Source organism: Simochromis diagramma, unplaced genomic scaffold (assembly GCF_900408965.1).
Source record: "Simochromis diagramma unplaced genomic scaffold, fSimDia1.1 OVJJ01000176.1, whole genome shotgun sequence".
Classification (NCBI taxonomy): Eukaryota; Metazoa; Chordata; class Actinopteri; order Cichliformes; family Cichlidae; genus Simochromis; species Simochromis diagramma.
The window spans coordinates 3,932,068-3,959,867 of NW_024386892.1; the positions used below are offsets into that span (position 1 = coordinate 3,932,068).

The 27,800-nt window shown below is 47.4% G+C and overlaps 1 protein-coding gene and 1 long non-coding RNA gene across 2 annotated transcripts in view; both read right to left on the reverse strand.

Annotated features, from left to right (window-relative positions):
• Nucleotides 1-51: 51 nt before the first annotated feature.
• Nucleotides 52-7,615, reverse strand: LOC120735003. The gene is made up of 3 exons (XR_005696155.1): nt 6,287-7,615; nt 1,282-1,482; nt 52-1,171 (listed from the first exon to the last, which is right to left on the reverse strand). It is a non-coding gene; the product is annotated as an uncharacterized LOC120735003 (long non-coding RNA).
• Nucleotides 7,616-12,933: 5,318 nt separating this feature from the next.
• The window catches only part of LOC120734889 (zinc transporter 6-like), a 55,157-nt gene continuing 40,290 nt past the window's right edge, over nt 12,934-27,800 (reverse strand). Inside the window, exons 10-15 of the mRNA XM_040033993.1 lie at nt 25,237-25,285; nt 17,247-17,366; nt 16,763-16,865; nt 16,610-16,657; nt 15,786-15,854; nt 12,934-13,678 (exon numbers count right to left, since the gene is read on the reverse strand). Of these exons, the coding sequence (XP_039889927.1) occupies nt 13,046-13,678; nt 15,786-15,854; nt 16,610-16,657; nt 16,763-16,865; nt 17,247-17,366; nt 25,237-25,285 (1,022 nt within the window). The 3' untranslated portion in view covers nt 12,934-13,045. The remainder of the gene's footprint in view (nt 13,679-15,785; nt 15,855-16,609; nt 16,658-16,762; nt 16,866-17,246; nt 17,367-25,236; nt 25,286-27,800) is intronic.

Genomic DNA, 27,800 nt, shown 5'->3' on the forward strand with positions numbered 1-27,800 from the left:
CACACACACACACACACAGAGCAGTCAGTAGAGTTTGGGGGGGGGGGTGCTATCTGAAGGTAAAGGGGGGGTAAACTCCTCTCTCTCTCTCTCTTGGCTCCCTCTCTTGGACCAATCACAGATCTACAGGCTGATGGAGCTTAAATCACAGAACAATAAACTTCTGATCAAATAATCCTTAAAAATAAGTAAAAAGTTGAGACGTGACTGCAGATACATGAAGAGGAAGGACTCGCGCTGTAAGGGCCGAGGCAACGATTCAAAGTACTCAGTGCGGACAGAATGTAATAATAATGTTTCCAGATGTCACACAGACTCAAACTGTCAAAATCAAGATGGAATAACTCCAAAACAAAAATCATAAAATCATTTATTTGCTACCTGACACATGCAGACAGCGTCACAGCAGTCCTACAAAAGCCTCTGCAGCCGGACCGAAACACCTTTGTACTCTTATTTTGAAGGACGACTTCACTTTTGAATATGGTCAGTAAACAAAAAGTGCATGTACACAAAATCCTGTCACATCTGAGGAAACTCATTAATTTGCCCATAAATAAAGTTCAACGTCTGCCGTCATCGTTTTTCTTTTTATATTAGTGTTTGTGTTTATTTTGTTTTGACTTTTGAGTTTGTTTGTCTGAGTTTCCACTGCACGTTTGCTTGTTTACTTTGATTTCAGTGTCAGGTCTACAGCACAGGTGTTAAATATAAAAACACTGATTTTTGTAAACAGTCGACTCTCACTGATCATCCAAAGCCTCGTTAGATGAACGAGTTCTAAAACCGAAGATATTTACTTCTTTATTTTTATTAATTATATTTATAAGGATATTTCTTTTCATAAAATGCTTGTTTCAAGTGTATTTTATTATTATTCTAATAATCTTGGTTATAATTATCGTATCAAGCTGTTGTCAGACGTACAGATCCAGAGTTTGACTTTTACGTATCTCCTGTGAACGTCACGTGCTGAGCAGTGTTACCGTGTTTCTGAAGTTGTGGCCTTTTCCTCCCGGGAACACGCAGCAGCTGAACCTTCGCACACAGTCAGGGTGAGATTTGTTTCTCTGGTCAAAGCGCTGCTTTGTTAGAAGTGACCTTCAGTTTTTAAAAGGTTCCTCCGCTCCCTCCTCTTCATCAGCACTCAGCACGTCCTGAAGGACAGCGCCTGAGAGGAGCAGGTGGAAGGAAGAAGGTTGGTCTGTGGAGTATTTACTTCAAAAAAATGATCACAGTTAATATTATTGCATCGGTCAGATTTAATTATTTGTTTATCACCTCCCGGGATCGTTTACAGATGATCAGCTCATCACAGAGCTGGAGGGGACATGAGCTTTGATGATGATGCTTTTCTGGATTTCTTTCCTTTATTCAAAGACTCTGACTCAAAGAGTCTGACTCCACTCTGCCCTGTGTGACCGCAGCGTGGACGCCCTCCTCCCTGATTCTCAGACGCTCAGATATCAGCTGTTTCCTCACCTGAAAATAAAAGTATATTTAGAAAACAAACACGTCGTACGTGTTATTATCCTGCCTCCAATTTTCTGCAACATGCAGTCCGACCTTCAAACCAGAGATATTGAGGTCACATGTTCAGATTTCTGATCTCTGGGCCTTGTTTACCCCTTCTCTCTCTCGCTCTCTCCATCCCCTTATTCACACACACACACACACACACACACACACACACACACACACACACACACACACCCACCCCTCAACCCTCTGGCAGTTATCTGTTGTATGGAAACACAGCTAACCCCGTTGCCCTCCGATTGTTCCTGCTAAACCAACCAACCAACCCAGCTGTCCATCCATCCATTCATGCATTCATCCACAGTCAATACGTTACCTACTGTTAACCACACACACACACGCACACACACACACACACGCACACACACACACACACACACACGCACACACACACACACACACACACACACACACACACACACACACACACACACACACACACACACACACACACACACACACGCACACACACACACACACACACACACACACACACACGCTGACATTTGCAGCTGAAACACGGTGGAAACTCAAGCTGGTATCGACTTGAAATTTGGAGAGATTTGCTCAGTGCAGCAAACTGCATCCACACACTCAGCTGCTCCTGTTTCTACTGCCCCGGGCTCAAACGCTGACATTTTATCTGCCGCTGCATCGCCGCTGAAAACGTCTGACTGTGATTGATTAATCTGCCAACACAGAGTTATGTATCTGCACTTCTGATGATTAATGCCAAACGATTTTAAAGACTAAAGGCCGATAACTCTTTAATGAAAGCGTCTCAGGCTCCAGAGGTTTGTGTTCACTGTTTTAAAACTCAGTAAATTACATTTGTCTGCAGGTGAGACAAAGCAGGATAAAACAGGACACTGTGTGATGCTAACAGGTTGATTTTAGTTAAGTGAAAGACTAATTATAGTTCTTCGTCACCTTTAAGAAAAAAGTTTTTTTGGTGCCATTTCAATTCTTCATTTATATTTAAAATTAAGGAATAGTTTGTTTTTCAGTTTACATTTATTTAATCCTATTAAATAATATGATTTGAATTACTAATTCAAATTACTAATATTACTAATATTACTAATATTACTAATATTTACTTTTAATTATGATTTAAAGAAAGGGCATATTTAAATAAAATATGTATTTAGATAAATTATTATAAACAAAATAAGAATATAAATATAATCAAAGCCTTTTTCCCTCTCTATGAATGTTAAATATTTCAGGCATATTTAAGTCCACAAAGGTTTAAACTAACTTCCAAATATAGATTCTAAAGAAAGAAAGCTGCAGTTCCCCTGATGCCCAGCAGGGCGGCAGCAGTGAGTCAGTCCCCATAGACTCCCATGTTAAACCTTTACAGCAGAAATAAACACGTTTACAGGCTGATACACAAACTGATTGGTCTCTATAGACAATTTCCTTTCAAAACACCTGCACGTGTTTTTATAACTTAAATTGTATCAAGGCTCAACATCTGTATTATTAAGGCGGGGCCTCTTAGCTACCATAGTATTACCTGATAATTTAGTGGTTCACCTGTCCAAAAGGGGTATGGCTCTTTAAAACTAGGATGGCGATGACCACAGTGGGGTCTCAGATCAAACCAGTGACATCACCACTGGGTGGTGTCTCGGTGGCTACGTCCATCATTAATATATTACAGCCTATGGATTACTATTGTCTAGTGACAACTGCAATTATTTTTAAGGAATATGGACGAGGTGGGGCTGATGGATGGGCCGATAGACTTTAACCAGAAACAGGATGTGGTGGAACGGGAGATTCACATGGTGATCACATGGTGATGATGTCATGTCGACATGGAGCTAAATCTCTGAGGAATGTTTGCAGCTGCTTGTTGAATCTGTGAAATGAAGAATTCAAACAAGTCTGAAGGTAAAATAACAAAGTGTACCTAATGAAGTGGCTGGTGAGTTATTTTTCATCAGTGGAATACCTCCCACTGTGCAGGACAGGGATAACCAGTGTGCAGTACCATTACTACCAGCAGTGGTACTGAAATACTGCTTGTAGTAATAAGTTCAAGAAAAGATGGAAGCAGCGGGTTCACAGTAACTGTAGGATCAAGTACTGGAGTCAGCATTCAGAAAGCCAAACACACACACACACACACACACACACACTCCCTATCCATTGTTAATGGGAGTGAAGCACTCAGTGTTTGACTGTGGGTGAGCGAGGAGGCGGCGGGACGTCAAACAGCATCAACGTCAAAACGAGCAGCATTCAAACTCAGCTCAACGGCGCCGCCCTGCTGCTGCAGCAGGAGCACTGCACCTCACCGGACCTCAGCCTGTGTTCTCTTTAACTGTCTGCAGTTTTACATGATTGCATCTGCTCTCCAAACACAGTCACAGCTCACATTTATCAGACTGTAAATGAGAGGAAAGCAGTTTGTTCTCACGGTAACTCAGTTTATGAAGATATACTGACATGGTTGTTGGAGCTAAGAGATGAGCCTCAAATCTGTGAAAGTGTCTGTGAGCTGAAGACGTCGCTCCAACCTACGCTTTGACTGGTCATTGTAGGCACTGTTTGTATTTTGAGGAAAGTTTCTGCAGGAATCGTGTGTTTGTGCATCTCCACACATTTTCTGCCATCATGGGTTCAGATCACAGCAGGAGCGTTTCAGAGGAACGTTTTATCCACAGTCTTTGGAATTGAAAGCTTTGTCTTCAGTGGGAACGATTACATCACAGCTGGAACGTAATGGAGCTGGTCTCGGTGTATTCCTGGGAATTCTGCTGTCAGCTACACTTCCTGTCTTTGTCAGTTTGCCCTCCTTTCTAACTGGCCCATCTCCTGTCTGAGCCCCACACATTTGCATCATCGGTAAGCTAGCCTCAGGTGGAAGGGTGTCATAAAGTCCTCCAATACAGCGTCTCCACTGACGCTGCCTGCGAACCGCACTCTGAAGGTGCTGCGAGTGCTTGTGTCCGATATGTGCCTGAGCCCATAATCTCAGACTGGAAGTCTTTTTGTTATCGCCCCCAGTGGCCATTAAAAGTAATGCAGGTTTAAGCTTGCAGTGCATAGCACAGGAACGCTGCTGGCTTTAAACCAGGGGTGGGCAACTCCAGGCCTCGAGGGCCGGTGTCCTGCAGGTTTTAGACCTCACCCTGGGTCAGCACACCTGAATCACATGATTAGCTCGTTACCAGGCCTCTGGAGAACTTCAAGACATGTTGAGGAGGTCGTTTAGCCGGAGGGACAACAATCTGCTATGATGCTTGAGGGCTAAAAATGAGCATATGACATCATTAAATGCTGATGATGTAGTGCTGTTTAAAACAATATTATTAAGAACAGACTGAGCACAGAGGTCAACTTCAGGAGCTCCAGTTAGCTGAGGCGAAGCCTCGCGGACAGCTAGCACCTATACAGTCATCTGTGACATCATTCAGTTGTCAGTCAAAGAGGCCACGCCCCTAATAATGCAAAATTTGAGCCTACACAGGTGAGTTAAAAATAAAACCCTCTGGGTTGTTATAAATGGGGAAGTAACGATAGAGAGCACCGTATCAGGCTGCAAACATTCTGCAGGTGGAGCAGAAGGACGCCCGTTTTAATTTTTGAACATTTAAAACACAAAGTTCAGAAAGTGAAGAAGTAGGTCTGAATATTAAGATCCTATTATCACTTTTATCTCACTGATCTGTGGTTGGAGCTCTCAGAAAAAAAATCCAGGATTTAAACAAGTTGACAAATCAGCTACAAGAAAAACAAGTGTGTGTGTGTGTGTGTGTGTGTGTCTGTGTCTGTGTGTGTGTGTGTGTGTGTGTGTGTGTGTGGTGATAAAAAAGATTTTGGTTGCTTTAAGAGAGGGAAGCAGCTGTAGTGTGTGTGTGTGTGTGTGTGTGTGTTGCTGGATGTTAAACAGACAGTGATTGTGGCTCTAAGTGTTTCTGTTCGGCCTCGGGGGATTAGGTCGTTGACTTTAATGTTCCCGCGGAGCTCGGCGCTGTGTGTGTGTGTTGGGTCGGATTAGTCTCTATTTGAAGTGTGAGGTCGCATCTAATCTGCAGGTCGCTGTAAACAGATGCAGTGATCCCGCCTGTCTGAACACAGTGTTCACTGCCAGCGTTACACAACACGCGGAGATTAACACAGTGATTTCATTCTGATCACAGAACTGCTTCCTGTGGAGGGCCGACGTTTCAAACGAGGCGGCTCTGAGGAATCAGAAAATGACAGCAGGAAGAATTACAGCATTAGTGACGCACAGCCTCAGCCTCAGGTAGAGATCAGGTGATTCACGCTCTGATTTTTAACCAACTTTAACAAGAAAACGTGGATTTGGTTCATGAAACAAAGACAAAATCTATTTTACACTCACTGTGTGGGGCTTTTATTGTGAAAGGCGAGGATGGGAGGAAAACCTTTTCACACGTGATTAAAACTAATTGTTTTTCAACAACTGGATCGGGCTGAGACAGATGTGAACAAAATGCAGTCTGGTTACGACTGATCAGGAGTGGTTCTCCGTCGATCTGCGACCCTGAGCTGCAGGGAGTGACCAAAAAAATGAGGTCAAAGACACAAGTGGTGGAAATGAGCTTCCTTTGTCTGAGTTCACCAGATGTGACGACTGTGGTGTGAATCCAGCGACATCCAGTGAGCATGTGCAGGAAAACCCTCCTGTCTGACACATTACATGTCCGCCTTTTTAGACTTGATGTTTTATCCAGTACGAACCAAAAAGGAGTCACTGTAAACTCACCAGAAACCAGCTTCGACTTCCTGTCGAGTGCCAACACAGGTGCTGCCCCCTAGTGGTTCATTAAAGAGAATCCAGTATCAATAAACTTCCATAACAGCTCCATGGTGCTGTGACCACAGCGGTATGATGCGATGTGCAGGCAGATTCAGTTTCAGCTCAGATTTCTGGAACCTGCTGGATATGAAATGACTGAATTTAGTCTAAACGTCTGCGTTCAGAGGGCGTCACTTTCTTTTACTCATTTCCTGTTTTTCTGCCACCAGAATGTTCCTGCACAGAGTTATCAGGAGCATGTGATGCCTGGGAATTAGGAAGTATTGTTAAAGCTCGACTTTACAGCAGCCAGAAGGACCCATGTGAGGCTAATATATAATTTATCACACTGAGCTTATGTATCTCCTACAGACCGCGTACAGGATGATAGCGCTGTCTCCCACAGGACGCACTGAATGTTGTACCGAGGATGAAAATGATCCAGGGACAAAACAATGCATGTGATTGGCAACTCTGCAGCATTCAGTTGCAGACTGACTTTAGCGAGAGTGTTTGTTTGCTTCACAATCTCAAAAAGATCAAAGGTGACATGAGATAACTAACAGAATCACAATATTTGTTATTCCGACACTCTGCATTTGACAAAACGTTAAAAATCTGGTGATTCCCACTTTGTGCTAACTCCTTCAGAGTCCTCGTATCTCAGCCCAACTGAACACTGATGGTGGCTTTTGAATCTTCATCCTCATCATCAAAGCATAAAACCATTGAGGAGAAGCAAAGCTGCAGAATGAAAAGCTCGATGTTGGCTTTTCCTTTAATCTGTCAGCCATATAAACGACGCGATCACCTCTGAAAGTCGATTCGAGCGACCAGACGTCAGTGAGGTCACAGGCCCCGCCCTTCCCCTCCAGTTTTTCTGCTCCAGTTGGCGCAGCTGAGGTCAGGGTTTGTGACCTCAGAGGACCTCTGACATCATTATCGCCCCCGCGGCTGCTGCTGCGGCTGCCATGACCGCACTGAGCACGTGCACCACATCTCTGCTTTTCATGCAGATATCCTTCTACGCTGTAATCCTTCTTAACCCGACATATTCCTAAAAGACCAGCAGAGCCTCAGTCACCTCCCTGCAGCCGCGCTCCACCTCCAGCAGGCTGCCCTACATACGCTGCTCTCCTCCTCATCCTCCTCCTCCTCATCATCATCATCGTGTTCCAGTCAGTTTTTTATCCTCAGAAATCACACGAGAAAAAAAAGCATGCAAACTTGCACTAAAATCTGTGAAACAGCGAGGTGAAAGGTGAACCTGGTGAATCTGGTTTGACTATTCTTCACCTGTAGTTTGAATGCTGAACATTGGCCTGTTTAAATCATCAGACCAGTCACTATACAGAGATGTGCTTCTGAATGTGGACGATGTGTCTTCTGCTGCAGTGATGCAGTTCTGCTTGTGTTGAGTGATGCGAACAACTGATCGATCTAAACGCTTTAACCGTCAAAATTGATCATTAGATTTTTTTATGACACAACAGTGGTGAGTGTTCCCACCTTCTGCTCCACCACATCCGGTCTCAAACCAGGAAGTTAGCATTTTCTCGTGCACAGGGTCTATCAGCTCAAATCCAACAGCAGCCTTTGGAACTGTTACAGGAACTATTATTACTAGAGACACTGAGATTGTGAAGGAGACCAAACAGGTGCGCTCGAAGTAAAGAGATCTTCACTCTGCCTGTACATTACATCAGCAGGTGTTTGCTTGTGCATAAACCCTCCAACACTGCCTATAAATATCATCATGGTCGCTCATTTAATCTCTAATAAGAGAGCCAAGAGATTTGTCCAGATCTGACACTTTAAATGTCAGAATTCTATTTTTTTTTTCAGCTTGTTTGGTTTTTTAAGGTGAGATCCTGACTCCGCCCTCCTGAAAGAGTAGTGGAATGTCAGCAAGCAGTACTCGAGTAAATGTACTTCTACTTTCCTCGTTAGGTTGCGCGTACGCAGTCGGCCGGTGTGACCTGAGCTGACCGTGGGGCGGGCAGCGTCGACCTCGGCGGTGTCAGATTTGACCCAGAAAGCAGCGGCGCTGCACTGATCCTGTTCATTTGGTGGGGATTTTGGTCACAGATTACAAAAGCTCAATACCATTTGTTTTGTAACAAGCGTGTGAAGTCAACACTCATAAAAACGCTGCCACTCCGGACTTTGAAATGCTGCAGGACCTCGTTACAGGCTTAATGACTGTTGAGCACATCCAGCGCTGAGGGAGCAGAAGCTCCCGCTAAGCTTTCCAAGGAAAAGTACTTCTTTGATTGTTTGGTCAAAATCTCCTCTGAAAGCCGCAGAACAAAACCAGAGGAGGGATTATCCTCCTTTGGAGAGGAAATGAAATTCTTCAGAAGAGGCACTTAAACGGGTTCCAGCTTCTGCGAGTGTGTGTTGGGGGGAAATACGAGCGGCGCTGTACGACTTGTTAGCTCCAACAATTTGACACATCATCCAAAAAACGAGGCTCCAAAGCTCATTAGAACAACAGAAAGCGCAGCTGTGGGCTCGGCAAAACCAAACATCAAATCCTGAAAGATGAAGCCAATGAGGAAGGAAAAGCTGCAGTTCCTCTAACGTCCAGCAGAGGCACCAGCAGTGAGTCAGTCCCCATAGACCAGAAAGAAACATGTTTACAGCCTGACACACAAACTGCTTCGTCTCTATGGGTAATTACCACCTTTGTAACACCTGTACAGGTGGAGAAAGCTTAAATTGTATTAAAGCTTAACATTTGCACTAATAGGGGCGTGGCCTCTTTGACTGACATCACTAGCATTACCTGATAACTTAGTGCCTTACCTGTCTTGCTAAAACCAGGACGGTGATGACCACAATACTTAAACCAGTGATGTCACAGTAGCTACAGCCATCATTTATTTACAGCTTATATTTTTAAGACACACCCTCTAATGATAGCTGTAACAATGACTGAAGGATGGGGGGGAGGTCAGGTTGATGGAGCCGATGCACTTGAACAGGAAACTGATGTTTATGTCCAGTTTCATATCAGTATCTTAACCACATCTGTGCCTGTGTGATGCACAATTACAGTTTATTAGTGCATCTTCTTAATAGAGCTTGCTAGCATTAGCACTTTACCCTCGGGTGCTGAATGTAGTCCTTTCTGGCATTATCCAGAGCACTACTGTTGAGACTTCAGCCTTTTATGTACAGCCTAAGGTTTACCATCAAGTGACACTGCCCTCTAGTGGTGACTTGAAAAAGGGACAGAGGTGGTTAGGGTGGATGGATGGGTCAGTAGATGACAAAGTATCTCCTTTGTGTCACATTTCAAAGAAGGTCTTGCCGTTATCTGTGTGATGTATCCATACAGGCTAACACTTTGCATCCCATGCTAGCTAGCATTAGTAGATAGCTTCCACACCATGTGAGCAAACGTTTGAGGCCAAAATACAAATGCAGTGGCTTCAAAATCTGAAGCCAAGAAACCAGTGAGTGACCTCATGATGATAGCGTGGAAGCTGGATCCCCATCTTTTATGTACAGTCTTTGCATTCGAACTAAAGTCAGATTGTTGAGTTTGTAGCAGAGCTGAAAACGTGAACCAAATTAGGCCAGTTTAAGTGGCAGCAAAGTGCAGCTTTGAACCCTGCTCAGTGTTTCTGACACATTCAGATTCTACAAAAATAGGCACACCTTTCTTCTTCTGAAAGGTGAGAGGCGTTGTGCTGAGGACATAAGGAGGTGATCAGCTGCCTCTTCAGTGAGTTTTATGTCTCAAAGATGGACTCGAGCATGTCATCTATCCTCAGTGTTTTACTTCTGCTGCTGAAATTTACGATAAAGTTTCATTTGGTGGAGAGCTGTGTCTCATGTATTTGAGACTCCTCAGATTTGAGCCGAGCCCTGCAAGGATCCTGATCACAGAGGAAACATGAAGCTCGGAGTAAAACGTGTGAATGTTTCATGGGGAAGGAAATGCATTTGTCAGTTTGCGTGAGGCTCAGTGATGCGTTTCTGTGAGAGACGAGCATCACTGCGTTTACCGCAGGAGGAGCCCGAGAGGGGACGAGTGTGTCGGTAAACATTTGGTCGCGTTTGGCACATTCTGGGACAAAGTTTTGAACACGCACCTCTTTAGTAAACTCCTGGGAAAACGGCGAGCTTCCCTCCGTGCCCAATCTTCTCCCCATCGTTGGATTTGAACAAACACAGTGATCAATGTGCGCCGAGCTGGAAAAAAAGCGAAACTTGGGCCTATTAGCGGTTTTTGGAGACCAGGCGGGTCCCTCAGTAACGGGGTCAGGAGTCTGTTGGCCTCCTAACACGTTGCGACTCCGCCGGCCTCGAAGCTGTCTCCTCGCTTCATTCTCATTCGCCGGCCCGCAGCGTCTCTCACTCATTTGAATATTTTCTGGGCTGATGAGGATGCGAGGGCGGCGAACCGAGGGCCGAGAGGGTAACGTAATTGCAGGGGACAAAATAATGACCAGTTGCAGCAAAGTCGCTAAAGTGTGTCATCCATTAAAATGCAAGCGTGTGGCTGAGCACGCTTTGTGGCGTCGGCCTCGTTGGATGTGACAGCAGAAACAAGATGAAGTGAGGACACGCCACAGCGGCGTCCTCAGACCCTCTGATGCTTCCAGGGTTTTGAAAACTGTTCAGGACCTAACAGGTCCATGAGCTCCACATCACAAAATGATCTGGACGCAGATGGGATCACAGCTGGAAGATGACCTTAATTTAAGTTTGATCCAGTAAAAAGTGACAAACATTAGCGTCCGCTGTTCACTCTGCGTGGGAAGAAAACTTGTTTCTACGGCGAAAAATGAAACTTCAAATCTGAGCGAGCAGCGAGCACGCTGCCACGGGAATGTGACATTCACAGAGAAATCCCCAGATCCCCCCCACTGACACGCCCGCTGTGGGCAAACCTCCACCCGCCCCACTCCTGCCAAACAGGTGACAACAGATTTAAGAGCTGCTCAGTCTTTGATTTTATTTATTTTCTGCTGTGTTTTACTCGCATCTATTTGAAAGAGTGTAAACACAAAACAGTGTTTTATTTTATTTTATATGCTGGAATATGCAGACAATAGGTTTAAATGTTAAACACATTTCTTCTTGCATATAGTTTAATTTTTGCTTGATGCAATGTGCAAAAGTTAAAAGATTAAAACTAATAAAACTAAATAAAAGTTTTAAAAGGAGACGTTTTCATTTGATTCAGTTTATATGATGCAGAAAATATAGAACTGGGCTGGAAGGTCTTTGTCTTTATTACGTACTCAGGTTGTGTATCGTGCTTTTAAAGAGTAACTAAGTAACTAATTCGTTTTGAAAATAAGTAACTTTAAACGTGTTTTTCTGCCGTTGTTATGAAGTTCAGCAGAGCAGTCAAAACAGCTGGAAACATCATTTAAAAGTACTAAATGGAGGTCCTGTAAAATATTCATAGTATGAAGGTAAAACTTTGGATTTATTAAATATAATAAAGTTATTAATCTAAAAAAAAAATCAGCTGATTCTGAGGGGGTCAGGTGAACCAATGGGGACCTGTCTGTGTTTGTATTGGGCGTGAGAGAGGACGGGCTGTCTCAGTACAGACAGAGGATCATCAGGCAGAAGCTGAGAGGTCAGAAGGTCACCAGCGTCCTACAGGACACGATGAGGATTCCAACGAGCTCGGCTCATGTTCACAAAATCAGACGAAGCTTCAGAAGAGTCAAGAATGTCTTCAGTCAACTTCCAACCTCAGAAAACAGTCAAATTTAAGAAGTCTGGAAAGTTTTCCTGGCTCGGACTTCAGAACTTCAACGATTTGTTTTTAACGACTGGAGCAGAGGCGTCACAGCCCGACATTTAGTGTCATTAGGAACTGTTTGAGTTCGTTTGGCTTCACTCTGTTCTCCTTCAAACATTCCCTCGACCTCCTGAAACTGAAGGACAGCGAGGAGGAAGAGGAGCTGATTTGTGCGACTGTACCCAAAGCCTCATGGCCTCTTTGTGAGCTCGTCTGTTGGGGATGTGCAGCCCTGATTTCCTGATTAGGACCCGCCTAAATAAAAGCTGGTCTCCTCCTCCTCATCATCCCCACACGCCGGGACGCGGGAAACCTCGTACAGGGGCGGAGTCACTGATGGTGTTTAAAGCTTAATAGTTGATGGACTGAGCAGATTTATGGACCGGATAAAGATCTGGGAAGTTTCCTGATCACTTAGGTCTCACCTTTGCCCCGTGACGTGGAGCTCCACCACGCTGGACGAAGTCGGTCTGTGAGGAAGTTCTTCGTTAATAAAATCTGCATGAAAACGACTCAAACGAAAAGATAAACGAGGATTTCTGATGTTTGGTGAATCTCGGGTGAGACGTGGAGTTCGCTGTGATACTTGTTTCACGCAATGCTGGAAATATTAAACATCAAACTCTTAAAGGATTCAGACTCAAAGACTTTTATTTTTTTAAGGAATGTTTGCAGGAAAAAAAAGCTTACAAAGTACGAGCACGCCACTTTCTAACCGCCAAACCTCGCGATCAGTCCCATAACAAAGAAAGCACTCAAAGATACGCGGTGGTCCCCTCGTCCGGACAATAAATACATCACCACCATCGCTCCTCTGAAGTCATCGACATCTAACACCAGAAACTGGCGCCGTCGTCGATGCTGTGACGCCGCTGCCTGACTCGACGTTCCCGAGGAGCCGACCGTCACAAATGAATTTCGAGTACCCGAAAGTCCTGAACCCGCCGGAGCGGTCACGGCCGGTACTGTCGGTACTGCGACTGTGAAGCCAGAGGGTTTCCGAAGCGCAGCGGCGCCGTCGACCCGCCAAACGCAGTTCTGTAGCTCTGAGAGGACGGCCCCCCGCCGCTGCCCACGCCCAGTCCGAGCCCGACCCCCAGACCCTGTGTGCCCAGTCCCATCCCGCCACCAGGCCGCGCCAGGCCCTGATTCAGCATCCCTGTGTAGGGGGTCGACCCGTAGGAGAGTCCCAGGCCTCCGTACGGCCTGTGGGTGTGGTGTCCCAAAGCGGCGAGGACCATCGGCTGCACGTTCCTCCCCGGAGTGTCGAAGGAAAACTCCGGAGGGGGGCTGGTGGGTTTGGAGGGGGTGGAGGTCAGCGGGTCGAACTCTCCTCCCGGGGACAAGAGCAGAGGAGGCAGCGATGAGGCGAGGGCGGCGTAGCCATCGGCAGCACCCAGCGGGGAGGCAGTGGGCGAGGAGGACGAGGAGGAGGAGAGGGCCCCGGTGAGGAGGGGCCGGGACCAGTCGTCTTTGAAGATCTGCACGGTCAGCGTGGAGACGAGCGGCAGCAGCCGGTTGGTGACGTGAGCCAGAACCAGCTGCTCGTTGGCGTCGCGGCGGATCCGGACGTGGGCGGAGCCAGCCTGAAACACAAGAACAGAGACAGAGAAGAGCTAACTCTTCAGTAACTGCTCAGCAAAGCGATTAAATACAAACACGCTCCAGACCAGATCAATAACACACAGATTACAGTAAGCCTGATCATGCAGTTCCTCTGACGCCCACACGGGGCTCACTCCACATACACGCCTATATTAAAATGCCCATACGATGTCTATCGATGCCCAAATATGGTCATATCTGGCTCCGAAAACCCAAAATGAAGCAAAAAAAAAGCTTCAAAATGCAGAAACCAGCGGGTTATGTGACGGTGGCCACGCCCACACGGCCTGAAGTGTCTTCAAGTCCGTGACCCCGTTATCGGTGCGCAGACACGAGAGCGATCATCTGATCCGAAATCATGCAAACAGTTCAGATCCAAACTCGGAGACGAACAAAGACGTCTCCAGTGTTCCTGCAGCGCTCCTCGGGCAAACCGAGCGGCGTCACAAACGTGCGCTGAAACGAAGCTTAGCTGGACTCTAAACGCTGTTTAATCCAACCTCTCTGACCTTAAAACATTAAACACAGTTTGTCATTTCTGTTGTTGGGAATATTCAGACCTCACAAGGACAGACTCCCTCTCACACACACACACGCACACACACACACACACACACACACACACACGCAGAGCGAATCGCCCCATGGGGCAGAAGTGCAGTCAGGGGGTCAAATCAGTTTGGACAGCTGCTTTGTTAGCAGTGGGCCAACAACCAACAGTTGTGTAACTGCAGCAGCATCACAAACGACAACACGAGGGGCGGCGGCATCGACAACACGAATACAAACAATAAAAACAGCATCAGGGCGAGGTAAACACGGGCGCTGCGCCACCCGGAGGCAGGCAGAGGAACGGCGGCCTTCATCCTTCATACCAGAGAGGAGCTTTCAGCAGACACACGCCTAACACAGAAGGTTTGGCCTGTAACCATGGATACTGTGGTGATGTCATCTTTAACCCCACAGACATGAGCCTCGGCTGGAAAACGCCTCCGTGCCTCGCAGCTCTTCGTTTACAGGAGATCCAAGAAGAAGTCTAAACTCAACCTGAAGTCGCCGATTTCAACCAAATTTAAACCTTGACAGGCTCAAAGCACCCACCCCTCTCACCCAACCACCCCACCCATCTAAACCCCCGGAACCAATGGGTGTGTTCACTGAAGTCTCGAGGGCGCTGCAGGGTGGATAAATTTGACTAAACGTTGTGTTTTGGTTTTATTAACATGTATGAGCCGAGTGATATGAAACTGTGCTAGCCTTATGTTAGCGTCTCAGTACAAAACTCCAACAGGAAAGCTGCTAATTTAAGATAATAAGCTATAAAGCAGAACTGAAAGCTGACTCATGAAGTGCAGATGAACTATTTTATCCCTGTTTGAACTTTGTTGTTTTTCATTAGCGACAGCTTCACTTTTACTTCCTCACTTTGTTTTTAGGACGTTAAAAAAAACGCAGGAAGTGGACAGGAAGTTCTCCTCGTGTGAACCTTCAGGCTCAACAGCAGCACGGTTAAATTATCCATAAATTATAATGAGCATCTGAGCCCGGCAGAGGAGACTGTCGGTGTGTGCGCTCCTCTCTGTGTGCGTCCCGCCCTGAAAGCCAGCTGGGTTTGTTTGCGTTGCGACGACAGCAACACGAACAACAACAACAACAACGCACCCCCAAAAAACAGAGAGGGAGAGGAGGGGGGAGCCAAGTCTCCGCATGAATGAGTCGTTCCTTCTTTTCGTCTCGTTGAACAAATCCCTGCAGATCATCGCTCTAATCCGACGAATGACGGAGGAGCGGACGGAGGAGGGAGACGGGACAAACTCAACAGGAAGAGGAAGAACCGTCAGAGAGGAACTGATCAGCAGACCCTGAGAGACCTCTGACCCCGCTCTGTAAGTAACCCGATTCATTTCTTTAAAAGAGATCGCGGCGCCCTCACTCATTTATTTACTACGAGTCTGCAGAGCTGCACTCAGGCTCAGCCCAGGATACGTTTTCCTTATCGGGCTTCACTGATTCTAACGCCAGCGATCCGACGCCACGATTAACTGGATAAGTTAATCCAGAGTTTCTCCGTCGGCCTCTGTCACTCACCAGACATCCAAAGCCAACAGTCCAGAAGTGCTCGTTTCGGACCTCCAGCACCCCGTCCAGAGTCGACACCTGATTGGACACAAGAAGGCACAAATAGCCAATCATAATCAGTCATAATCAGTCAGTGTGCTGTTCTCTCAGCTGTTCCTAATAAAGTTTAACGTGGTTTACGGCGTTTGCTCGCTGGTTTCCGTCTGACGTTGACCTCGTGTTGTGTCTGAAGGACTCAGAAACCAAGCTGCCGTCACCGTTAACGTGAATGAAGGAAACATGAACAGCAGCCATGTTTGGAGGGTTAGCTCAGGACTCGTTAACTCTCTTTAACTAAAGTTCATGTTGGGAGTCCCTGATGGGCGGAGACGAACGCCATCGGACGACAGGAAGCTGAAAACGGAAGCTGTGAAATGATCCGCCCAGTCAGTAATCTGCTACTTCGTGGTTTGGATTGACTGTGAACGGAGTCGAGATCCTGAGCGTCGGTGAAATCGCAGTCGGCCCCGAGGCGTCCGGTCAGCTGCAGAGGTTTGAAATTCGAGTTTCTGCACAGTTTAATGGTGCAGTGTGCTGGACACCCCATCGATACGTCAACAGTTACATTTGCGCTTGAAATTTGATCTTAAATACCAAAAGTGACAGTTTTATGCAACAATCTGGACTCAATGTAAGTGATGTATGAAGCCTCGCAGGGAGAATTTGATTGGTGGATTTGATCCAGTTCATGTTTGGATTTTAAACTCTGGTTATGAAGAATTCTGGGATAAAACTAAGCAGTAGAAACACTTCCTGATGTTGCAATAACGCTGCGATAAAGCGCCGGCTCTCACCTCTCTCAGAAGCTTGTCCAGCTGCCCGATGATGTGGGAGGGCGTGGTCTGTGGGCGAGAGGCGGTTAATAATCATGATCACGTGGCTTCCATACCTGCATCATATTTTGGGGTTAAAGGCCAAAGGGGAGCGCACTGTCCCGTCTGTCTCACCTGCAGCAGCACTTTGCCGCTGTACACGCTCATGGGATACATGGTGCCGAAGGTCATGAGGGCGATGGCGACCGCAGACGCCGTGTCCACCGCGTTGAAGTTGCTGAGCACACAGATCACGGACACGAGAGAAGAAATGGTTCATCAAACATAAAGAAGATTTCCACTTTTCTAAAATAAATAAACGACATCACTGTCACCACCACAGATCCTGAAATAATCCGGTCTGTAAATGAGCCGATACAAGCGCACAGTTCACTCTGAGGAAGACTTCAGAGGAATAAATGACAATATTCATGTTATTCGTTGAAACTGGTCGACATTTTCATCTGTGCACGTTTGCCGCTCTAAGCTCAGCACCGCTGAAGATATAAAAGGGAAGCGGGGATGGAAACGGCATCAGCTGAACAAACTCGGGCTGGTTACACAGATCGTGGACGAGCGTGAACGTGGGGATTTACATCCACGCAGATTAAATTCTTACTTGATTTCGATGAGCATGTAGGTGATGCACAGGGACAGAGCTCCCGCCATGTTGATCAGGACAAAGGGGTTCATGCGAGGCAGCAGCACGCTGCTCAGGCCTGGAACGATGCCACACAAACTACACACAGACACACACAGGGAAACAAACAGAAACAGGATTAGTGCACATGATCACCTCCACATTCTCCCACTGAACAAACTCCAAAAGCTCCTCCAGCGTCAATAAAACATAAAAAAGATTAAAATACGACCGAAACATGAAACAGGTCACTTCCTAAGGAAGCTTCCTTTACGTATGTTTCCTACATCCTAGTTTTGATTTATAATTTTTTTTCTAACTGTATATTATTAAAAATAAGTGCAGTTATGCTCACGTGCATGTTCTTTATGATTATAATGAAACTGTAGTTTTAAAGTAAGCTGCCCTTTAACTTGGTGAAGATGCACCTGAAACCTCAAAAGCAGAGCCGAGCAGCCTGTTTGGTTGAAGACTTGTTTGGTGATCGTTGTGAATGAAACTGTCATTAAAATCAGACCAACACTCGGAGGAGCAGCAACGTTATCAACTGTGCAAGGACGGCTGTGTGACAGTCACCTCCCCGTCGCACGAGCTCATTGGTCGTGCAGCGACCGCCAGCTGCTCACGTGAAAACTTTCTGCCGAAGTTAAAATCTTTGGTTGGATTTGCTTCTGTTCACGTTTGCGCCCGTCGGCTTCGCTGCACAAAATCAGACTGTGCAAAAATAGGTGTGAACACACCTGAGGGGTTCTCGACTGATGACCTCACAGGGTTAACAGGACACCCTCACCTCATTGGCTCATCGCAGACACAGCAGCAGGTTCAACTTGTTAATAAAATGTCATATTCTCGCACCTCTGAGTCTGTGTGCTCTCAAGTCTTTCTGGCGTCAAACAGGTAACAGGTGCGCAAAGGTATGAATTTAAACTGACTTCATAGTTTCATAGTATCTGGAATTCCTGAAACCCAGCAGCGTCTCTGGGAGGCAGAGCCCTGAAACCTCCGGTGTTTATATTTGTCTTCAGGTTTAGCCTTTAACCCGATCACGCCATCATAATGGACTTTAGGGGGATTTGAACTGGACCTGATGGGATCATTCTTGTTTTGTTTCATGTTAGTTTAAGCTCCGACCGAGCTCCCGCACATCCTGCCTGAGCATCGGAGAAGAGCCGTCACACGAAAAACTCCCTCCGAGTTCATGCCAACAGCAGCAAATGATTTAATGTGGGAGGAGCCGACGGGGACGCTGATCTAAACGATCCCGGGAGTTAAACACTAAGGACCTGCTCCAAGAAGCAGCGATCCCGACTCCATGATCATCAGAAGGACGAGGAAATAGGCACTGAAGATGAAATATAGTTTATCCCACAGTACAAAAGAAAACCCTGATAAATGATAATAATACAGTGAAATATCAAAAAGAATTTCAAATGGTTTATTAAATACAGTCACATGTATCAGACAACAGCAGATATTAATATTTATACAGATACATGTTCATTATTTGCTGCTGGTTGGATAATAATAATAATAATAAAGAAGAAGAAGTAACAAATATAATAAAGGTGTGCGATGAAAGTCGACCACCTGCAGGAACAGTCTGACCCCTCGACCTTTATTGTTCCTCTCAGCTGAGGTCAAAGGTCGCGCTAGCGTAAAAAACAGCACCTGTGGAGCTGCGGAAAGTTTCGGTTTCTTGCTCAAAGGCACTTCAGCAGGAAACGATGCATCTGACAGGACCTAATGTGATGTGACAGCGTGATGTGATGTGACAGCGTGACGTGATGCAACGCGGCGTGACACACGAAGACGCGGTGGCGGGATGGTGTCCCGACGGAGCGCCACACGTCGCGGTTCAGAGACAGCGGCATGGCGCCGGATGTTCAGCCTGAGAAGACTCGACTGAACGAGGTCAGAGAGGACGCCCATCGATGACGCCTCGTCCGAAGACGAAGATCGAACGCAGCCTGCGGACGGGCTCGCCGTCATTTTATAACCAGCTAAAGAGAAACGTTGGCCTCAGGACACGCTGCCAAAAATCCTGCTGTTCCAGCTGTGACAGAAGAAAAGGACATCCTCCGTCCTAATCCTGCCCCAAAGCCTAAAAGAGCACCTCTACGGAGGGCCCACAGTGCCAACAACCGAAATCCATAACATGAAACGCAGCAAAAAGACCTCGCGCCCCTGGTGAGACTGAATATGTCACATGGCTGCACTCTGCCGCCGCTGCCTGGGCGTGTATCATTAGATGATGATTAGAAAGAACGCAGAGACACGCATGTCAACACGTAATTAACGTCAAAGATGTCATTCAGAGAGGCGTGTGCTCGCCACGGGCGGAGCTGGAGGAACAGACGAGGGGGGGGGGGCATCACATGTTTAGCAGCAACAACAGAAATGCACGTGCTCCTCCTTTAATGTCTTCAAGGTCAGCTGACGGCGTCATCAGATCCTGCGGCGGCTCCTCGGACGGTGAATAATGGAGGGCCGGGCAGGACGCGGTGATGTTAGCGGGATACTCGAGCACATGTCGTGATTCACCGGAGGACGCTCCGCGTTCATATCTGAGCCGCGGCGAGGAAACCTGAGCGATGAGTCACGACACGGGAGCTGCTGGGTTCCCCTCGCCAGGCTTAGGAGGTGCGTTTATGTCCCCGCAGGACCTTTGAGGCGTGCAGAAAATAAGGTTTAGGTGTCTTCCTCATCATCATCGTCACTGCTCGTAGCTTTAAGATTGCAAAGATTCATCAGGATCATTTAATTAAAGCAAAAATGGATGTTTGAAGAGTTTTTTCCTTTAATTTACGTAAAACTGAGGCACAGACGAAACAAAATGATCATCTGATCTTGTTACTGACGCTCCGGGCTCTTTAATCTGACATTCAGTGAAGAACTGAGTCTGCACACTGTGAGACTTCTTGTCTTTAGTGTTGGACTGGAAAGAGCAAAAGACAAAAAGGAGGCGAGACTCAGAGTGTCGAGGATGAGCCTGACAATCCCAGCGATCCCATAATCCCCGCTGATGCATTGATATAATTTGACATGTGACCTTGTGTGTGCTCATCCAGAGCGGCTGCAGGATTTAAGCAAAGTCACAAACGAACTCTTGATACCCCGTGGCGCTCTGCCGGCTCCACAACGAACCCGATAACAAGAAGACAAACGCCCAAACTGCAACCCGTTAACCTGTGGGAAAACTCCAGTTTAGGTAAGGGGCGGAGCCTGGACACAGCGCTGCAGGAGGCAGGACCACGACTACCCGATCACTGTGAACTCTCCAGGCTGAACGCGGGCTCGACTGAAGCGCCGTCCGAAGCATGCAGCGATCTGCTCAGGGGACCAATCACATTTAAAGTTGCTGCTGTTCACGCCCATTGGAGACAAATGATTGTTTATTTGAAACAACGACAACGGAGTCGGTATAAACGTACGCGGTCCAGCGCTGAAGCTTTGAACTCGGCGTTTTCACTGATACCATCTGAGGAACACCTGACACCTCATTAACCACTGAGCACACCTGGGATAATCCTCTAAAGCCCGTCCACGTTTAAACCAATTAACTTGTTGCGTACACTTTGTAGCCGGTCACTAGTGGACATTCGTAGATAACCCTTTAATGCTTTTACCACCTCGTGCATCCATCAGCAGCATCCTTGACTCACACTGAGAGAAGCTCGATGCAGGCTTGAATCTCTGTCAGAGGTTCTGATGGAGCTGCAGGGAATTACGATCGACATGTACGGACATGTTTCATTTGTACTAGGGATGGACCGATATCACGCATCAGTCCGATACTGACCTAAATTACTGGATCGGATATCGGAGAGAAATAAAAAATCTAATCTGATCCATTCAATATCACCAAAGCACCTCCCAAAACTAGCGACGCGGCGTAACTCAGCTCATAACGTTAGCACGTCGGAGCAGTATGCGTCACGTGATAGAGCAGCTGTGGCGTGCGAGACCTGTCGGCGGTCTGGTTGAGCATTTGAAGCCTCGCTACCAAACCAGCATTTCAAAGTAGCAAAGTGGCATCGTGCCATCTCTAATTTCTACACTGCAGTTTGTTTATAAATAACGTCGTTCCCGTGGCTACGCTTTTAGCATCCCGGCCTAGTTCCAGAAAACATCTGCAGGAAAAAAACTCCAGATCAACACAATTTAAGACAAACTGGTTTCCAGTCTCAGCTTCCACCCACAAATATCAGGTGTGCAGATATTCAGCTCCCTGCAGCCTGACTCGAGTTCACAGTGAACTGTGACGGACCCGTGCAGGGAGGAGTACAGACTCCTCCCTGCTTCCTGAATATGAAACAATAATTTACATCCAGCCTGTGAGCACATAAAGGCATCAGGAAAGGTAAAATTCATGCAAGGTGAAGCGTTATTGGAGCCAGTGTGACTGCCCCCTGCTGGCCGTCAGAAACACTTCTCTGTTTGCGACACGTCTCAGATCCGGGAGCTACGGCCCGACGGCTCCCGAGGGAAACGTCTGCATTTCGAGCCGCTAAAAGCTTCTCCGTGTTCAGCAGCGAGCGTCTGACTGAGCCGTGTCTGTTTGCTGCTGAGCAGGTACTCCGCTGTGGCTTTTTAGAGCTTCTCCTCTGAACACAGACGCCTGCTGCGAGTGAAAACAACGCTACGGGCAACCGCTCTCGCGCTGTCACAATATTTTCACATCGTCATTAGAAAAAAACGCCAGTTTAAAAAAAAGAGAGAGAAGAAGACGCTCAGTGATACAGCAAGTGTTTTTTACTTCAATGCAAAAGGAGTCCTGCATACAATAACCTGAAATATGACACAACACAGCAGCTCAATGTAAACATCACATGGTCTGCAAGGGAAACAATTAATATGTGTAAAGACTTCAGCTCATACAGACGTTCAACGATGAACATCTGCAGTCACACATCTGTCTGCTGCCCAGGTGTTTGGGGGCTAATCTAAGCTCATTGTGACATCACTAGTCTAGTCCAATCATCTTTGTGCTGGCCTTCTCCAGGCCAATCAATTTAGATGGAAAAAAGAAAATAAAGAGAAAATGAAATTACCAACTGAGTTAAGTTGGTAGAGATTTCTAAGTGTCGAATGATTTTGACTGTGGTCAGACGTCCTGCCTGCACGGGCAGAAAAAGACGGAGACGTGGGACTCCGTGACCTCCGTGCCACAATCACGTCTCCTGTGACCAACAAGTCGACTCCATCAGAGGTCAACCATCCATCATGTTATCAAGGTGATGCAGAGACTAGTCTCCGCCCACCTGAGAGCACAGGTAGAACCTCCCTTGACCCTGAGAGGTTTGCACGCAGACTGAATCTGGGGGCGGCTGATGCAGTCCTCTGCATGCACGGTTAGAAACGCCTCCTCTGGTTCCTCACGTGCATTGACACGATTCAGCAGCTGCTACTGAGAGAGAAGCTGCAGGAAACACCTCAGGAGGCGATAACGTCTCCATTCCTGCTCACCTTCGACACTTTGAGGTCAGAAACACTCTGGATGTGTTAGTGATGTTCAGGAGGAGGAGCACAGATCTGCTCCTGCATGTGATAGCAGCAGAGATGGTGAGAGGACGGCTACACAGCTGACGTCTGGGACAGGATGTCAGGGAGGTCCAAGAGTGCGCGTACCTGGGCGTCCACATCGATAACAGGCCGAGCTGCAAGACCAGTGCAGAGGCTGGATACGAGAAGGATCCGAGCAGGCTCTGCTTCCAGGGAAAGCACCACAGTGGATTTCTGCAGTAAGATGGGGGAGCAGCATCGAGCTGCAGCCTCCAGCAGACGGGATAAACTGATCAGGAAGTCGGGCTCTGGGATTGGAGGTCACCAAGAAACAGTGATCCATCATGGATAATCCCGACCACCTCCGGCTCCTCCTCTAACACAGGAGCTGCCCTGAGCGCAGACGCAGGAAGACACATCTGCCAGATGTTGTTGTGACTCTTCATCATGTCTGCCGTAACAAACGCACAAATCCAGGAATAATAAAGAATTTCTCATCTCTGTATGTAAACGTAGACAAATGTGCTATAAATAAAGTTACTATTTAAAAAAACTGAAGACGGTGCAGCGATGCTTGGAAGCAACCGGACGAGCAGGATCAGGGCTCGTTAATCCAAATCTGCACGTTTTTTACTTCCTCTGTCTCTCTCCTCCCCGGTGGCAATTTACACACACACACACACGCGCGCGCACACACACACGCGCACGCACACACACGCACGCACACACGCGCACGCACACACACACGCGCACACACGCACACACACACGCACACACACGCGCACACACACACACACACACACACACACACACACACACACACACGCACACACGCACACACACACACGCGCGCACAGAGCTCAGGCTTCTGGCTGGTGAGGCTGACCGAGCAGCAGGCTTTATATAACCCAGTTGGCCCTCAGACCATGCTGGGGTTAAGTGGGGACAGGCTGTGATAACACACACACAGTAACACACACACAGCATCTCTGTGTGTGTCTCTCCCACACGCAGTCAAAGAGTGGAAACTAGGCTGGGACGTCCTGTTCACTTCTGCCCTCTCAGCCAATCACAGCGCAGTTCTGTTGCACAACTCTCCAGGCTGTCACCCTGAGTAACCCGCGCCGACTGAGCTGCTGACTCTCAGCGTGTGTGTGTGTGTGCGCGTGCGTGTGTGTGTGCGGGCAGACATCGTATATTTCACCCACTTCGGATGCCGGAGCGATGCAGCAGCATGGAATATTTATCACAGGAGCAGCAGAGGCTTCAGAGCCGGTCGACAGGTTGCACACGGGAAGTTGCCTTTGGTGTTTCATCAGACGCGACGACACAATTATCAAACACCGATTAATGCTTCATGCTTTAATTGCATAACTCGACATAAGGAAGCTGAATTCTGGGAAGCATTTCAAATTTCTGATTCCATGTTTCTATTTTTGGATTCGACTGCAGCAGCTTTGCACGATTCACTGTTAAAAATAATCAACATTTACCTCACCTGCTGGATAATAAGCCCCGCCCACATATAAAGCACATCGTGCGTCAGCCGACTGCCACCTAGTGGACAGTCCTGGCTACTCGCTTGCTTATTTACCGCCTCTCACACGTCCGTAAAGAGCATCCTTTGTTCTCATTGGCAGTCACTGGGTTTGGACTGATTTCATCAGCCAGCAACGACTCGCCGACCACTCGGGGAACACAAACTTTTTCCTGGAGACGTGTGGCTGTCAGAGGGTCATCGGCCAGTCTGTGTGTCTGCGTCACTGACGCCTTATTTCGCTTTCATTTGCTTAATGTCACTTCCTGTGGTACGCCCCCTGAGGTCATCAGCCATTGTCCAACTCTAAATTCTCCCTCAGCTCTAAAAATCAAACACTGCGGCGCCGCTGAGACTCAAAACGTCCAAATTCCTCCAGTTCAAACGGACGGATCAGTGTGGCTGTTTCCCCGGGTCGGCCACGACCCAGGCTGAGAGTGACGGGTGCAGGGGTTTGATGATGCTGCAGAAGAGTCGTGCCTGTTGTTGCTGACGTCTCGTTCTCTTAAACCAACCATCGATCGGCCTCAGAAAGACTCGCGGTTACGATAATATTCACTGAACTAACGCAGCATCAGTGGCATAGCTTCAGAGGCTTTTCCTTCCTGACCAAGGAAAACGTCTGCAGTTCTTCTGGGCGTTGATCCTCCGGATCAACAGAATTTAAGACAAACTCTGCTCTGGTGCAAAGTCTCAGCTTCCAACCACAAATATCAGGTGACCAGAAACTGTCAGCGGGGGGATATTCAGCCCCCTGCTGCCTCGCCTCTGCAGACAGAAACTGATCTAACAGCTGTTTCTGAGAAGACAAATCAATGAGGCTAACCTTTGACCCCAGAGGCCATACACCTGGGCACACACAGGTGTAACATACAGGATGGATGTGTGTGTGTGTGTGTGAGCGTAAGCAGAGCGAGGAAGCGTCCTTACCTTCGACTTAAATCTGCCACATGCTCCTGAAGCCAACTGCTGCTAGCCGCTGAGGAGAGAGAAAGATCGGTTTAATACAGCAACAAAAACCACACGCAGCCTGTCTGAGGGTCCGAGGGTGGAGCGGTGGTGGAGCGGTGCACGGACACGATGAGCCCGGCTCGTTGATGGCTGCACTCGTTAAACTGTTCAGATCAAACACGAGGAAACTGGGGTCAGTGTCCCATTTAAAACCAAAGGAAGCTCAAACTGTTATTTTTAACCTCCTAACTCTTTGATGGCATTTTTAATCTTAGCTATTTGGGCCGACTGCGACCTGATGAATGTAAAAACAAAGAGTTGCCTGATTTTTGTTTCTGACAAAAATGTGATGTCCACATATGAGGAGCCAGGTCCTCGGAGGTTAGGCTGAGTTGACTTTCTTCTTTTTTTAAACTTTTCTGTTTTGGAAAATGTGGTTTCTGCCCTTCGAGCCCTTCATGATGTCACTCCTGTATTTAACGCCTCTGCCTGAATACAAACGTGATTGGTCGGATCATCAACACTGATATTTTCTGCTCATAAAATTGTTTCCTGTTTCTGCTCCTGCATCTTTTCACTACAGGCTTTGATTTTGTCGCTGAACACAGCCGAGCTACGAGATTTACCGCTGCAGGTACTCAGTGCTCAAAGTGACGATTAACAGAGCTCAGCTGACAGAGATGAGTCGGGCTTATGAACAAAATGATAGAAAACCATATCGGATCTCTTTCTGAGTCAGCTGTAGAGGAAGCAGGTGTGACAGGCTCCGCCCAGCCTGCGTCCTGGCCCGGGTCCTTCAGCGTTACAGATTCAGACACGATGGCGCTTGTTGTGGAGGAACGGAGAAGCTCGAGATGGAGAGTGGAGGACACGTTTCTGTCTCAGTGCTGCATGAAGGTCCCAGCTGTTTCACTCCACAGCTGCCTCCGTCAGCTCCGCCCTATAGATCGGACACTCGCGGACTCCCGCTCACCCAAACCTGCAAAACTGTACATCGCAGTTTTCTTCTTCTTCTTTTTTGGTTGTTGGGTGGGCGGGGGTGGGGGGAATCTGATTACAGTGTTTAAAGTGAGGAGGGCGTAGCCGCCGCCTCCATGATGAGGGATAAAAATACCTCCCACTCGTCTTTAAAAAAAGATAAGCGCTCTCGCTCGGCTGCGCCGTCCCACCTTTAATGTTTGAAGACGCCGCGAGGCCCGAAGGCTCAGCGTCGGGTCAAAGGCCCTTCACATCCCATCCTGCTCAACCCCCGAGTGTGTGTGTGTGTGAGGGAGAGTGTGTGTGCTCTGTTTGTTTTGCTAGCAGGGTGAGTCAGTCTAAACAAACATTTTAATGGAGTGACTTATTTATGATCCGTGTGCACGAGGACGCCGTGTTTGTGTGTGTGTTGGCATGTCTTTCTGCTCGCATGGCCCCCTGGCACACTACATTACCACTGTCTGGAACATGGTTGCGTAATGCACTTTTAGTCTCGCTCCATCAGAGATGCTGTGTGTGTGTGCGTGCATGTGTGTGTGTGTGTGTAATGAGTGAGAGATTGTGTGCTTCAGCAAAGTTAAGTGCCCGTGTGTGTTTGTGTGCGAGCGTGTGCAGCTTCATCCCCCTCCTGTTCCAAAATGTCAGATGTTAAGTGATGTTGAGACTGCTCCGAACGCAAGAACAGACAGCTGACGAACACACACACACACACACACACACACACACACACACACACACACACACTCTGACCTCATTCATCGGTAGACTGTTCATGCAGTGAGTCAGCCGGAGAGGAGAGGAGACGAGGGGAACACATGAGAGGAAAGGAGAGGAGGAGAGGATCTGTCGGTCTCCTTCCATCTTTTTATTTCTCCACATGATGACGGTTTGGATTTTTAAGGAGAAATGATGGAAAAAGGAGGCTGGAGTGAAGGAATGAAGGGGGCAAAGAAGGCTCTAAGCTGTGTGGCTTGTGGCTTGTTGTTTATGGACCTTTCAGGCTCCTCCTCCCTGCACAGGTGTACACCTGGTTGGCCAGGTATATTCTGAGGTTTATTTTTACCTTTTCATCCATCAGATTTTTAAAGTTCAGTTATGGCTACGAAGCTCAGGTGGACTTCAACTCCAACATTAGTCCTTTTTCTGCTCTGGAGAATTTTAATTCCAGTTATTATAGGCAGGGTGGAGCGGGTGGAGACGAGTGTCAGGGGTGAGCTGTGACAGAAGGTGAGCAGGAAGACTGAAAGAGGAGGTTTAAAGATGGCGCTGAGATGGCGATGGTTTGGAGACGGTGGAGCTGAGCTGATGTTCGCTGGGAGCGAGCGGGATCATCTCCTCCACAGAAGTCTGTATCCTACGCGGGTGGACGGCCAGTCGACTCCTGGTGCTTTTAAATGTTCTTAAAAGGGACTTCAGGAAACCTTCAGGAGCATGGAGCTGCGTTAACCCTTTAAGACCTACCATAGAACCAAGTCCGCCAGAGCTTACTTTATATTTTTACATGCTGCGGAGCCATTTCTGGGAACATTTCAAGCTGCTATACATCAATACAACTGTTATAGCCC